At 35.9% G+C, this 13928-nt stretch overlaps 2 protein-coding genes across 3 annotated transcripts; both read right to left on the bottom strand.

Moving 5' to 3' along the window:
* Nucleotides 1-3201: 3201 nt before the first annotated feature.
* On the bottom strand, nucleotides 3202-7414 carry LOC107552328 (uncharacterized). The gene is made up of 6 exons (XM_016234191.1): nucleotides 7349-7414; nucleotides 6707-6835; nucleotides 5618-5831; nucleotides 5404-5540; nucleotides 5076-5259; nucleotides 3202-3728 (listed from the first exon to the last, which is right to left on the bottom strand). The coding sequence occupies exons 1-6, from the start codon at nucleotides 7412-7414 to the stop codon at nucleotides 3667-3669; spliced, it is 792 nt and encodes a 263-aa protein (XP_016089677.1). The 3' UTR covers nucleotides 3202-3666.
* A 1480-nt stretch (nucleotides 7415-8894) lies between these two features.
* On the bottom strand, nucleotides 8895-13374 carry LOC107552725 (3-hydroxybutyrate dehydrogenase type 2-like). Of its 2 annotated transcripts, XM_016234700.1 has the most exons (8): nucleotides 13303-13374; nucleotides 12345-12421; nucleotides 11245-11343; nucleotides 10930-11038; nucleotides 9807-9867; nucleotides 9445-9549; nucleotides 9273-9331; nucleotides 8895-8978 (listed from the first exon to the last, which is right to left on the bottom strand). In XM_016234700.1, exons 1-8 carry the CDS (start codon nucleotides 13372-13374, stop codon nucleotides 8895-8897), a joined length of 666 nt encoding a protein of 221 aa, XP_016090186.1. The 2 variants fall into 2 exon arrangements, 1 of the variants encoding a protein (XP_016090186.1); XR_001604887.1 differs by lacking the exons at nucleotides 8895-8978; nucleotides 9445-9549; nucleotides 9807-9867; ... (2 more) ...; nucleotides 12345-12421; nucleotides 13303-13374 and adding an exon at nucleotides 9133-9200 and having other exon boundaries at nucleotides 9273-9325.
* Nucleotides 13375-13928: the final 554 nt, after the last annotated feature.

Raw genomic sequence — 13928 nt, 5'->3', positions numbered from 1 at the left:
AATAAACATACTTCTTTTACATCCCTCTAAATGCTGTTTTTGCTTATCTGTTGTGTTAATAATCAAATAAGTGTGAGTGATGGATATGTGTTGCCATGCCAACAGTCTACTTATTTTTAAGTTTGTTTCTTTTGTGTACTTTTCCTAAAACACACAATGGTGTAACTCTACCACACCAACGCTTGAAAAGTCTTCTCAGAAAGTAACAGTGCTGCTTGTTTACATCTGATTTGCCTTAGATGATATAACAAGATATGCTTTCAAATATGAATGGGGGGGAGGTTTGCCTGTCATTTACTGAAAAGGCAAATGTCATTAATTTTCTGCAGCAATACATCTACAAATAAACTACACACACACCACAGAAATACAGTTATTATATAAAGATGACAATATAAGAATAAGGTCTTAAATGTAGTCATTTAATTGCTTAAATTAGCAGTGACTGCATGTAGCATAACCATAACCATAAAACCACAACACAAAACCTTGTCAATTTGAAGCAGTAAACACAACACACTAACAGCATTCACAAAATAAGTTATATCGACAATGCCCTTTCACAAGACTCTGTATAACATTAAAATACACATTTTATCAAAACAATCATGGAGAAAAAAAATATTCATATAAATATAGTTCATGGAGAGTAACACGAACTGCGCAATGCTGTGGCAAATATACCATTTGTCATTCTATTACTACTAATAAAAAAAAATCCTTTACGTTCTAAAATTACTTCCACTGTAAACACAAAATGTAACTGAGCTCTGAAGTGACCACAGAATTTTTACAGCAGTATTTGACTATGCATAACAGAGCTGACAAAAACCTGCAAAAACTCTGATCAATCATCAAACACTGATCCATGACTGTGTTCAGACAGTTATTACCATACCATTCACTATTCTTACTATTGCTGCAGTATATAGTATGCCTAAAATACTTTGATAAACACTACGTAAAGACTACATTTACCAAAATGTAACTCTTGCATGAAATAATCTATCCTGCAATGTACTCAACTTAATGGATAAATACCTATTTTTCTAGCTTTGTTATTTGATCAGAATGTTCTTTTTTTTGGTTATATATATATATATATATATAATGTTCAAAAATGACTTAAAATAACCATCGTCAGCTATTGACAATGGCGAAAGAAATAGGCATGTATAACTGAACATTTCTTTGTGTCCAATTCTTTGGTTCAGGGCTAATAAAAGCATGAAATTACTTAAGCCGTTTTATGTCACAGCTCAGGATAGTCAGTTGTGAAGACTTTTGATGCGTCAGCCAATCAGTGTTGTCATTTTCCTGCAGCTTCAGAGTAACTATTTGCAATTAATGATGTAATTGTCTTTTTAGTTCATGCCACTTACAGTGTAAGCTTAATATTTTTTAATTTACACATTATACTTGAATCATAATAAAATTGACATCTGTGGTTTCTCTAAAGGCTTTGAGGACTTAAACATTGTATTATATTATATTTAGTGCTGTCAAACGATTATATTTTCAAAATATATACTGTATGTGTGTATTTATGTATTTACATAATAAATATACACGGTACACATACGCAGGGATCATCTAGCAGAAAGATGACATGTAATTAAATAATTATTTAATGACAATTTGTGTTCTTAATATTTTATATTCTAACCATCTTATGAAATTGACATGGTACTTATTCCACTATGTCTCTTAGCTAGACAATCTTGGATAAAAATATTTACTAGAACCGCTAGCTCTAGGTGTGGTTAATATGTTCTAATCATTATTTGATTTCAATTGTTTAAAATCAATCAAATAAACTTTTTTTTTTAAACAAAATTAAGTTTCCTGACCAAAATAATTTGTCTAAGCAAAATTTGTGCCAATGATTCCTAAAAATGTTGCCTAGGTGGCAAATGTTGCTCACTCTATATGTGACCTGTGCTGGCAAAATGAGTCACAACGAGCAAATTTTCAAAAACAAGGTATTTTTATTTTCACATTCTCCATTAAAATACCTTCAAAATGATATATGATTTGTTGGAATCAGACGAAAAATGGAAGTCGACGAAGGCAGCAAAGTAACTTCTGAAAAAAATCAAGTTCAAGTTTTCTGAAGGTTCCAAAGCAAAATCACCTATCAACGTTGCATTGTTTCCTCCACTTCCTTTCTTAAAGGGTTAGTTCACCCAAAAATGAAAATTCGGTCATTAATTACTCACCTTCATGTAGTTCCAAACCCATAAGACCTCCGTTCATCTTCGGAACACAAATTAAGATATTTTTGATGAATTCTGACAGCTCTCTGTCCCTCCCACAGACAGCAATGTAATTAACACGATCAACATTCAGAAACATAGCAAGGAGATCGGTAAAATAATCTATTTGACATCAGGGGTTCAACCGCAATTTTACGAAGCTACGAGATTACTTTTTGTACGCGAATAAAATAAAAATAACTACTTTATTCAACAATTCGTCTCCTCCGCGTCTCCCTAGCGCCATTTTGGAGACTGAACGCAAACAATGTACGCTGTTCTGTGTCAGCTGCACCACACGAAAACAACGTATCCGCGTGGCACAGCTGACACAGAACAGCATATGCTGTTTACGTATGTGATACTCTCCAAAATGGAGCCTACTTAAAATATTCTGTGTATACAGTATGTGTATGTATGGAAGCGCCTTATGTGTGCGATTCATACAGTATATCAGTCAGCAGTAGCGCAAGAAGTGAGCAGAGAAAAGGGTACTCCTCTCAGAAAACGTACAAATAAAGATTATTTTAGATGTTTAATTACTATTTGGAGCATTGGGATTGCTAGACATATTATATTAGGCTTAAGGAACTCATTTTTTGAAAATCTGAAATTCGACCAAAATCTAAATTTTTCACATTTTTTGTCTGTAGCTCAAAACTAGGCCGTGCGCATTGCGACTCATTTTGCCAGCACGGGTCACATATGGAGGACTTAAACATTGTATTATATTATATTTAGTGCTGTCAAACGATTATATTTTCAAAATATATACTGTATGTGTGTATTTATGTATTTACATAATAAATATACACGGTACACATACCTGTACATATATTATGTAAACAAAAACTTTTATTTTGGATGCGATTAATCACGATTAATCGTTTGACAGCACTAATTATATTATAGACAAGCTGTGAATATAAATATAAAACTACAGAAGGCTGTATACAGTATATACTGCACAGTGCTCAGTAAATTGTAAGCTAGTATTCCATTCCGAACATAGTCATGACAGCACTGACCACTACACAACTTTCTGTAACACTGATATGCAGTCACTGCAGACTCATCTGTAATAGATCTAATGTAACAAATACTATCAACACAAACATAAGCCAGTTGTTGTACTTGATAGTGCTAACAATGATCCCTATAGTGTTCGATCCTTCAAAATCCCACCTGTAAAAGGAATATTGCGAGTGATTTGAGAGTTTTCATCCACCTTGGAAGGTAAAAAAAAATTAAGAGTTGGGTTCCTTCATCTGAAAAGCGAGTCTGCCACTTTTGCAGTCTGACTTCAGAGGGTCGCAGTAATAATGAGTTTGAGAATCCACTTTGAAGACAAAAAGGATCATCAGCAGCCTTGGACGTCGGGTTGTCACTTCCCAGAAGCATTCCAGAAACATCACAAGGCACTCTCATACGTCACCGGGGTCCCCGATGCAGATAAAGCACCTTGACTGACAGCTACAATTCAGAAAATGACAAAGCAAACATTCATTTAACACGATGAAGAATGTTAGTACCAAGCAATTGTTAGAGAGATTTCAGTTGCTTTTTACATCTATTTATACTATTTACATACAGAGTAAATAAAAATATGTACAGTAGGCTAGATATAAGTGGGGTTAATTTCATATTTTCACACAGAACGTTTATGAATTTGAAGAAAACTGAATCTACTGGTCTCGGTTATAGAAGCTGGAGCATTTTATGTTTTTTAACACATTAGCAAAGTGCAATAGCCAGCACTGTACAAACAATAAAGCAAACACAGAGTGAAACAGGACAAACGGTGACCTGCCAGCATGCAAATTCACCAAGCTGTGGTGAATTTCCATGTGCATCTCAAGTCGCATGTTTATCAAAATAGATGAGTTGCTATCTATATATTTTTGATGGCAAGACAACTGCAGAAACCTACTTCAGTATTATTTGCACAACTATTCAGTTTAGATCTGACCCAAACTCTGTTTACTTTCTACAAAAAGTAGCATCCTAACCATCATGAACCATCGTGACTGATAATGAAATATTTTTTTGTATAGCAACTGAACACTTTCAAGCATTTCCACAAAAATAGCACTTCTCATGTGAAGAGCAACTAAAGTTCATGTTGTTAAGCTAATGACCCAATGCTGTAATACATACTGTAGATACATGTGTATATATATGAAGATTCTTAAGTTTTTTTCCACATTTTTGAAAGTCATATCTTATGCTTACCCAGTCTGCATTTGTTTGATTAAAAAATACAGTAAAAACTGTTATTTTGTAAAATAATGACAATTTAAAATAACAGTTTTTTTTTATTTAGTATGTTTGCATCTTTTTGAACATATTTAGTAAAATGTAATTTATTTCCACGATGGCAAAACTGAATTTTCAACAGCCATTAATCCAGTGCTATAATAATATTTGAATATTAAATTATAATAATATATTATATATTTAATAATAGTATTACATTTTTATATTTAAATACTTCATTCATAATGCATATATTTTATACATAAATATATACAAAATAACACATTAGCTATGACACAAACCCGTTTATATCATAGGGACTAGCAGGGATCATCTAGCAGAAAGATGACATGTAATTAAATAATTATTTAATGACAATTTGTGTTCTTAATATTTTATATTCTAACCATCTTATGAAATTGACATGGTACTTATTCCACTATGTCTCTTAGCTAGACAATCTTGGATAAAAATATTTACTAGAACCGCTAGCTCTAGGTGTGGTTAATATGTTCTAATCATTAACGGGTCACATATGGGTGTGTGTGTGTACAAATATCTCACCCCACTCAGGGTTCTTTGGTTTCTGCAGGAGTCGAGGTCCGAGCAGGCTGATGAGGAGTGCTCCAATAGGAGCGGTGATGAGGATGGACAGCACAGCCACAGTGAGGACGTCCATACCATACCTCTGCAGCTCAAGGTCATTCTTGGAGCGCGCCATGTCCAGAGCTGTAGAGCCAATGGCAGCCTGAAAACAATCACACAGCATTCATAGGGATCTCATGTGCATTTCATTTATTGTCATTTAGCTCACACTTGCCTAAAAAGGACTGAGTAAAAGATAAAGGCACAGTAAAACAGAGGGTTTATTTGTTAGACTTGGCAAGTATACCTGTACTGTGGCTTTAGGAATCCAGGCTAGAGCGATGAAGACTTTCTCTTTCAGGTTAAAGCCGGCTCGCAGTACCACAACAAAAGTGACAATCAGGCGTACCGTGAGTGCGATGAACAGGGCTGCTATACCCAGAACTGAGGACACATTACATTACAGTTGATCAACTGCATGTTTGAAATGCTATACACGTGATCATTGACCCTTTTCTAACCTTTGGTGATAATGGTAGCCAGCAGGCCTCTGGGTGGACACGGGCACAGTCTGCGCAGCCATGGGCAGCATTCGTATGGAGGGTCTGTGTTAGTACAAGCATCAACTGAAGACACCAGTCGAGGGGCATAAGTCGTCTCTTCGGTCATACTCGGATTGGGGCTCTCTGAGCGCTTCGGAACCACCAGCACTGTCTGACTGACAGTAAGGTGATGCTGTTAGAGAATGAAGAAACAAGCAATGATCTTAGTAGCAAAATATACATTTGCAGATGTTTTTATCCAGTGCAGCATATAATACATAGTACTTTGTGGCTCCTTGTGAAGGGTGTCAATGATTGTCTTCTGGACAACTGTCTGATCAGCAGTCTTCCCCATGATTGTGTAGCCTAGTGAACACAACTGAGAGACCATTTTGAAGGCTCAGGAAACCTTTGCAGGTGTTTTGAGTTGATTAGCTGATTGGCATGTCACCATATTCTAATTTGTTGAGATAGTGAATTGGTGGGTTTTTGTTAAATGTGAGCCAAAATCATCACAATTAAAAGAACCAAAGACTTAAACTACTTCAGTCTGTGTGCATTGAATTTATTTAATACACAAGTTTCACAATTTGAGTTGAATTACTGAAATAAATGAACTTTTCCCACGACATTCTAATTTATTGAGATGCACCTGTATATGCATAAATGGCTTTGATTGACTAGTACCAGTCTATACAGTATTATGATTGATTGCACAGCAGAAAGTTTGAGTGAAGTTTAAAAGAAAAATTATTTGTATTAAATGTAAAAAAAAGAATGCAAAATTAGAAGCAAAATTGACCCTAGTCTCAGTTCTCTCAGTGTATTTTCTTATACATATTAGAAAGTACATGAACTATTGCTCTATAAAGCATTAAAATGTTTGTTAATTGAAAAAACTAAGGTTATTATAAAGTGTTGAACGTTTTAATAGTCCATTAAGGATTGAGATCATTTTATCTACATACTGTAACATCAATAAAGGCAACTGTCCCATTTTATAGAATCAATATTGAAATAATACAGACAGAAACAGCATAAAGTGAGGAATTCTGACTAATAACCTACTTCAGCATGATTTCCCAAGGCGGAGGCTGCATCCTCGGTTGTCTGCGAGTATGTGGAGTGGACTGAATGGGGTCTGGACTGGGCATCCTCCATGGCACTGTACTTTTGCTCTATCCTCGCTCGAGTTTTCTAGCCATTGCACGTGTTCATGACCGGCTCCTGTTTATCAACACTCATCTGTGTAAATATAAATCGCGATTACAGCATCTGCCTATCGATTAAGCCTGAGTAGCTGTTATACAATTACCTTCAAAGAGTAAATAACACGAGTACTAGAAAAGAAACCGACTGGTTTATTCGACAGGTTAATCGGATTGAGACAGGACTAAACGCGACGCCTGGGCCATATGGTGCTTTATCAGACTGAAGAGCGCATGGCATATGGTCTCTGTTTGTAAGACCGTAGTAAACCACTCACTGAGTAGCATTACTGACATCACAGTGTTCTTAGTCCAGGTATTCTTATTTATAGCATCTTCAACTATCGTCTATAAGATTAATTTCCTTCCTTGTTTTATGACCATTACAATCCTGCTGTTTTGCGTAATAAAGAAATTGTCTTTTCTCTGTGATGATTATCATTTTTGTTATGATAAATCAATCACCTGACATGAAATAAACAATCGTGGCTTCGAACCTTACTGCCATCAAATCAGATGGCAGTGAAGTATCTGTAAGTTTGACCATCTGCAAGGTATTGACCGACATGTGCTAAAGTCTACACATATAAAAACAAATAACAGTAAAAATATACGCGCTTGATCCCAGATGCGCGGATAGCGTTTAAAGGTTAATCTTTTACCCGGTAGATGCATCCGGAAGTGTGAGTGACAGCTGGAAGGTGGTTTTCTAAACGTCCAACCCTGATGATAAAATGGTCTAATCAGGTCCAAGCGGTGCTATTTTCCCAACCCCTTTTCTGACAAGTCCCACCTCCTGTAGAGTGATTGGCTAGAGCTAACAGTAACTGACCAATCACAAGACGTCGGCAAGAGACTTCTGTGTTTATCATGATCCCATAATCATGCGACATCCACAATGTTTTATGCTTAATATGGTTTATGTTTTAACATATAAACGGCACGTATAGTCAAGCTAAAGCCAGGGAATTAATAAAATAAACACCAAGAGTTTCAAAGCTTTTTTTTTATAATTACTAATAGTTTTAATTCTAGGTTTCAGTGTCAAAAACACTGATTACTATTCTCAACCTTTATTTATGAGTTGGACATTTGTCTAATAGAAGACAATAAATGGCCAAAAATGTGGATTACATTTGGCATATTTTATCCACAATTTTTTAATGGCCAGAACGATTCAGATTCAGTACAACAACTGCACCATAGCAGCATTAAGGTTTTCAAGATAAAGAAAATCAGTGACTGTTTCTCTGGAAATCAAGTTGCATGCATGTTAAAGGTTATTTAGTCAATTTAACTGTCACGAATCCGGTCCGTGACCTTCAGGCCGATTGCCACTAGAGGTCATTCTACCATTACATTGACTCTCACTCTCATACTACACAGACTGTTACATGTCACTCCGGACTACAGTTCCCATCATCCATTGCACTTACACAGCTGAATTCACTGATCACACAGCCGTCACTAATTACACGCTCACCTGAGAGCCATTACACACTCTATTTTACACTCTCTCAGTTCCTGTTCAGATCGCCGTGTATTGTTCTGTGTTTATCACTCATCTAGCGATAGCTGCATTACCGAGCGTAGTGTCTTGTCTGTTTCCCCATGTTCTGATCACTGCCTGTGTACCTGGATTATCCCTTGAGTCTCGCCCAATTGGATACTGTTTGCCCCTGCCTGGACCTTTGCCTTGTACCTGGATTATCCCTCTTGCCTTGCCATCAATATACCTGTTTGCCATTTTCTGACCTATGCCTGTTTTTGACCACGTCTCTGTTAATAAAGCCTTGCAGATGGATCTGCATGTTTCCTGTGTTCCCTGCGTAACACTAACAAATCATCCTCAGAGTCTCCATCCTCCATCAATGATGGCTTCTGTTCCTGTTACATAGGCAGACTGTAGGAATAAAAAATCTGTTGATTATTTTTAAATAGCCAGCTATATTTTTAATCCAAGTGAACTGTTAAAATGGCAACACCACTTTTCAGTACCACATGCTGTGTCTTAAATGATATATATAACTCATGGACAAAGACTCACCTCATCTGAGGCCAAGTACACACACGGATGTGCCACTTTCTCTGCAGTGCACAATCTTCTGTCTGGCCATAAAGTCTTTAAAAGCCTAACAGGTTAACAGTTTTGCTTCTGCTGTATGACTACAATGTTGTTGTAAAATATAAACTTTAAGCCTCATTAACTTTCACTCAGAGAAGCCAGAGCTTGTCTCTAGAATTGCCCAAGTGTATCATCATCAAAAGTTAGTTGACAAGGAGTTGCTGGCATGTTTCATGTGTTCACGTGCTTCAGTTGGTTGTAAATTATCTTCCCTGAGAGCTCTAAAAGACTTTTGCATTTGGAAAAAGACAATCAAACATTACGCAAACAGCTTCTTGCTTCTTTGCAATGGAAGCAGTACCTGCTCTGGATCAGGCCTGTCCTGAATTCTCTGTCGTAATGAAGGCGTATCTATAGTTCGTGTAAAGGTCAAAAGAAGCAAAATGACTCATAAAATCACTAGGTACAGTGACATTTTTGTATGATACAGGGACTTAAGTTTATATCGGAAACCAATCAGTAAAGCAGCATACCAGGGCTGATACAATTGCAGCGGATCCCCTGTTCCAGGAAATCAGCTGCCACTGATTTGGTCAGTCCAGCTTTAGTCATGCTGTAGACACATCTGTTCACAACTCCTGGACATGCAATTAAGGATGAGCAATTAGGAGAGGGCAAACTTCACTTGACCTGGCATTTATCCAATTTCAGCATCAGCCAAACTGGAGATAACGGGGTAAGATAATATGCCAAGAGCTACATGGAACAATGTCAATCATTACATGTAATTAAGAGCAAAGGGCCAAATCTTGATATACAGCATGATGTATTACAGCAGCCCATTTATAATTCAGCATCAAAATGGAAATAGGTTGCAACAGAATATAAGTATTACCTTTGATACTAGATGCCACAGATGCCATATTGATGATATTATCAGATTTACGAGGCAGCATCTATATGGAGATTGATAAGGGTAAAAATCTGTTTAAATTGGCTGACTGGTTAAAGTAATATACTTCAAATCATGTATCTTGTAAATCGTGTAGCTTTTATCAAATGTACACCACCCATCAAAATGTCTGTATTTTTTTTTTTTAAGAAATGAATAAGTTTTTTCATCAAGAGTGCATTAAATTGATCATCAGTGACAGTAAAGACATTTATAATGTTACAAAAAATATATATTTAAAATAAATGTTCTTTTTGTCATCATGTTTTCAACATTGATAATAGTAATTGAAATGTTACTTGAGCATTAAATCAACAAATAAATAGTTAGCTTTGCCATCACAGGAATAAATAACAAATTTAAAATGCATTCATATTAATGCATTCAATACAGTCATATTAAATTGTAATACACTTAGCAAGTAGCAGCCCAAACTTTTGAACATTAGTATAAGAGCTAGTGTTCTCATAGTGATGTATAAAAATTTTACTAATTTGACATTTATAATTCATAAACTCAAAAATGTCTTGGGTGCAGTTTGAGCACATTTATGCACACTGCAAAAAATGGCTTATCTTACTTAGTATTTTTGTCTTGTTTCTAGTTTCTAGGGGGAAAAACTAAATTAAGTGCATTTTGGGGCCAGTGGGGTAAGTAAAATACTCTTGTTTTAAGAATATTTTACTTACCCCACTGGCAGATAATTTTGTTTTAAGCAAAATGCACTTAATTTAGTTTTTTTTCCCCTGGAAACAAGACTAAATATCTTAAGTCAATTGGCTTATCTAGTAAAAGTATCTTGATTTCAGAGTTTTTAGATATTTTGACTAGAAACAAGACAAAAATACTAAGTAAGATAAGCCATTTTTAGCAGTGCAGTCACAGGGATTACGTATTAAACCGCATAGTACAGATCTGTTTTGTACTCTTAACCCAAAGAACAAACGAGATGGGGATGAAAACATAATCTTTAAATACGAAGGTCTTTTCCAGGGATAATGGGGGAGAAAAAGAAGAGGTAGCATGAGGTGTTCTGGGATAATCCTAGAGAGAAGGACAAGATGACCTTAGGCAGGAAGGCCTTGATCATCAGGTACATGCTACGGACATTCACGTTCATAGTGAAGTCCCAATCCGATTCCTCACACTCCAGTATTGAGCCATGATGGACAAATCTGTGTCAAAGAAAAAAAAGAGAAACTGTATGCACATCAAAGAAGCCCTTCAAAATGAAATATAGTCATGCTATTGCATCATTCCTGATTTCTAGAAGGTGGTACATTCTAGCCAGGATAGACTACAAATAGAAACTCCATACAAATATTAAAAAGTTAGCTAAAGATATACAGTACATTCACTGCTTTTAATGAGAAATTCAAACACAGCAACATTGAAGAGCACATCCATATAGTCAAAGTCCTTGGCCATGGACTTTACCTTGTCTTTCTTGATAACATCAACAACTTTGGTTTTGATCCCTAAAAAAAGCAAGGGAATAAAAGAACATTCCAGGAATCAGAAGAGCATACAGAAGCCTGAGAAGAGAAGCACCCTTGAACTAAAGCAATTTGTTTCCAACATAATGGGATTATGTTGCAAAGCAGAGCAGCATGAAAGGGTGTGGACTAGCCTTTGGAATCTCTGATTGGGGAAAGTCTTACATAGACATGCTATGTAATTAAAAATCACACATATGTACTAGATGTCCATCACTTAAGTTAGGATTTGACAGTTTTTTAGGCAGTTCAGGTAAAAACAATCAAATTATATAAAAATCAACATAATTCAACAGTGGCAGTAAAGACATTTATAAGGTTACAAACGATTTCTATTTCAAATAAATGTTCTTTTGACCCTTCTATCCATGAAAGGATCCTGACAGGAAATTTATCATGGTTTCCACAAAAAATATTAAGCAGCACAACTATTTTCAACATTGATAATATTAAGAAATATTTTTGAGGACTAAATCAGCAAATTAGAATGATTTCTAAAGGATCATGTGACACTGAAGACAGCAGTAATGACTGCTGAAAATTCAGCTTTGCCATCACAGGAAAATAATACATCTTAAAACAAACGAACCAACCCCAAAGTTTTGAAGGCTAGCTGTACAAGCTAGCTTTTGCATAGTGATGTATAACATTTTGACAGACGTTCAGATTTCATCATTTAATGTCATCAGAAAAGTATCTTGAGTTCCCTTCAGTAAGATTTTACAGCATATGTTGTAAATCATACTAAATTAGTAAATTATATATAATTGTTGAATCACTCAAAATTGAGCAAATTTGCATTACTAACCTAGAGTCAAAACTCTGTACAAAATTTCAAATCAGTTTCCAAAAATCAGAGTTGATATTTTAAGATTAAGATTACAAAAATTGAATGAATAGCTGGGAAATTACAGATAAGGATCTTGTTTATGTTTAGACGAATTTTTGTTTCACATATTCCCACTAGGTGGCAATACATAGCCAGTCAATGCCATCCAGCTCTTTAAGTTTCTCTCCATTGATATCTGTAGCAGTGACTTGGGCACCTTTCTTGGCAAAAGCCTGTTACAATTAAGAAGACACTACCGTTAAAGTCGGTAAACAACAAAATGCGTTATTAACATGATCTTTCTCAACATCTGAATCTAATTCAAACTTTTCACGATAGCATAGACATGCAATTATGCAGGGGATGCAAAATTTCCATCAAATCAGTTTCATCAAATCCATTTCTCCTGATAGCAGATATCTTATAGCTCAGATCGAGCAGGGTTAGCGCACACAGCAGGCTGGGCTGATATAAAATCTTGCCATATCTAGACTTTCAATAACATTCCACTGGTGAGATTTCATTTGATGACAATCGTGAAATGGCACGCGTCCCCTCCATGTGATCTGCCAAATGGCTCAGGGCTACAGTGTTTCCTCAATCTGCAGTTTCTCTCATTTAATACTCATTTGAATATTCACTTGATATGGAAATGTATTCACCTAGCAGGTGTGCATCTTAACCACCTTCAGCGCTCTGCTGATAACGTGCTGTTGACTCATAGAGAATTTGCCTAAATGATCTGAGACACCCCTTAATGATTAATTATAGCAGATTCATATTAAAAATGCTTGTAAAACTAGGAAATAGGTCACAAATTCTAGAAACATTCTATCCTCAAGCTGGTTTCAGCATTCTTCTTTGTGTTACTATGTCAAAGCAGTCTGCATCTACACTTGACAGCCTCAAAATGTCATGTTGACAGCCCTTGCATGGCAAGCTTTAATCCAAAAAGAAAACACATAGCAATTGTAAACCCTCCAAGTAAATCCATTTATTATACTCATCAAAGTGGCATGCAGGGCTGTCAATAAACCACAGCAAAATGCAGCAAACTTATAGAGTTGTAAGGAGGACGTGAAATCTTTGAAATGGCTGTAAAATGAATGGTTACTATAGCAGAAGCTTTTCCAATGCCTTGTGCTGCTGCAGAAAGGACTATCACGTTCCCAACCAACCGGCCCATTTTCTTCAATAAGAACCTAAACGTGTAGAAAAAAAGCATAAAATCGCATGGCTCATTAGTTTGACTAAATTAAATGCTTTAAAAGACCATACATTTACCATTTTATAGTCATACTAAACGGTTCGAAAGGTCATGTTATGTCCAAGTTTAACACAACCTGCATGCACTAGAGTCAGGGAGTTTCTCGTTTGCAGCAAACAAATGATGACCTGAGAATGTTTTGATGGTAATTGTTGGTGATGAACATTCAGGAGTGTTCGATTAATCCCGGAGCACATAGACAGATCATGCGTTATGCAACGTTAATTTAGTTATGTTTCATTATGCACCACAATCCTGTCACGTGACAAGTGTAAAGGTAATTTAGTGCAGCAGTAAGTCTTATGAATGACTGTAAACATAAAAAAAAAGTGATGCAGTTCAAGTTTAAGCGCCCTTAATACTTCACAGCTAGTCAGTGGGAAAATGTCAGAGCCTGTTAACAAAAATGACAAACAGCAGAGGAACTTACAGACAACTTCTTTGCTTACTGACAACTTCTGTGTTCCAGAAAA

Source organism: Sinocyclocheilus grahami, unplaced genomic scaffold (genome assembly GCF_001515645.1).
Source record: "Sinocyclocheilus grahami isolate Dianchi unplaced genomic scaffold, SAMN03320097.WGS_v1.1 scaffold17.1, whole genome shotgun sequence".
Lineage (NCBI taxonomy): Eukaryota > Metazoa > Chordata > Actinopteri > Cypriniformes > Cyprinidae > Sinocyclocheilus > Sinocyclocheilus grahami.
Note: the sequence above shows the minus strand (reverse complement) of the source record. Positions and strands in the feature narration are given on the sequence as shown.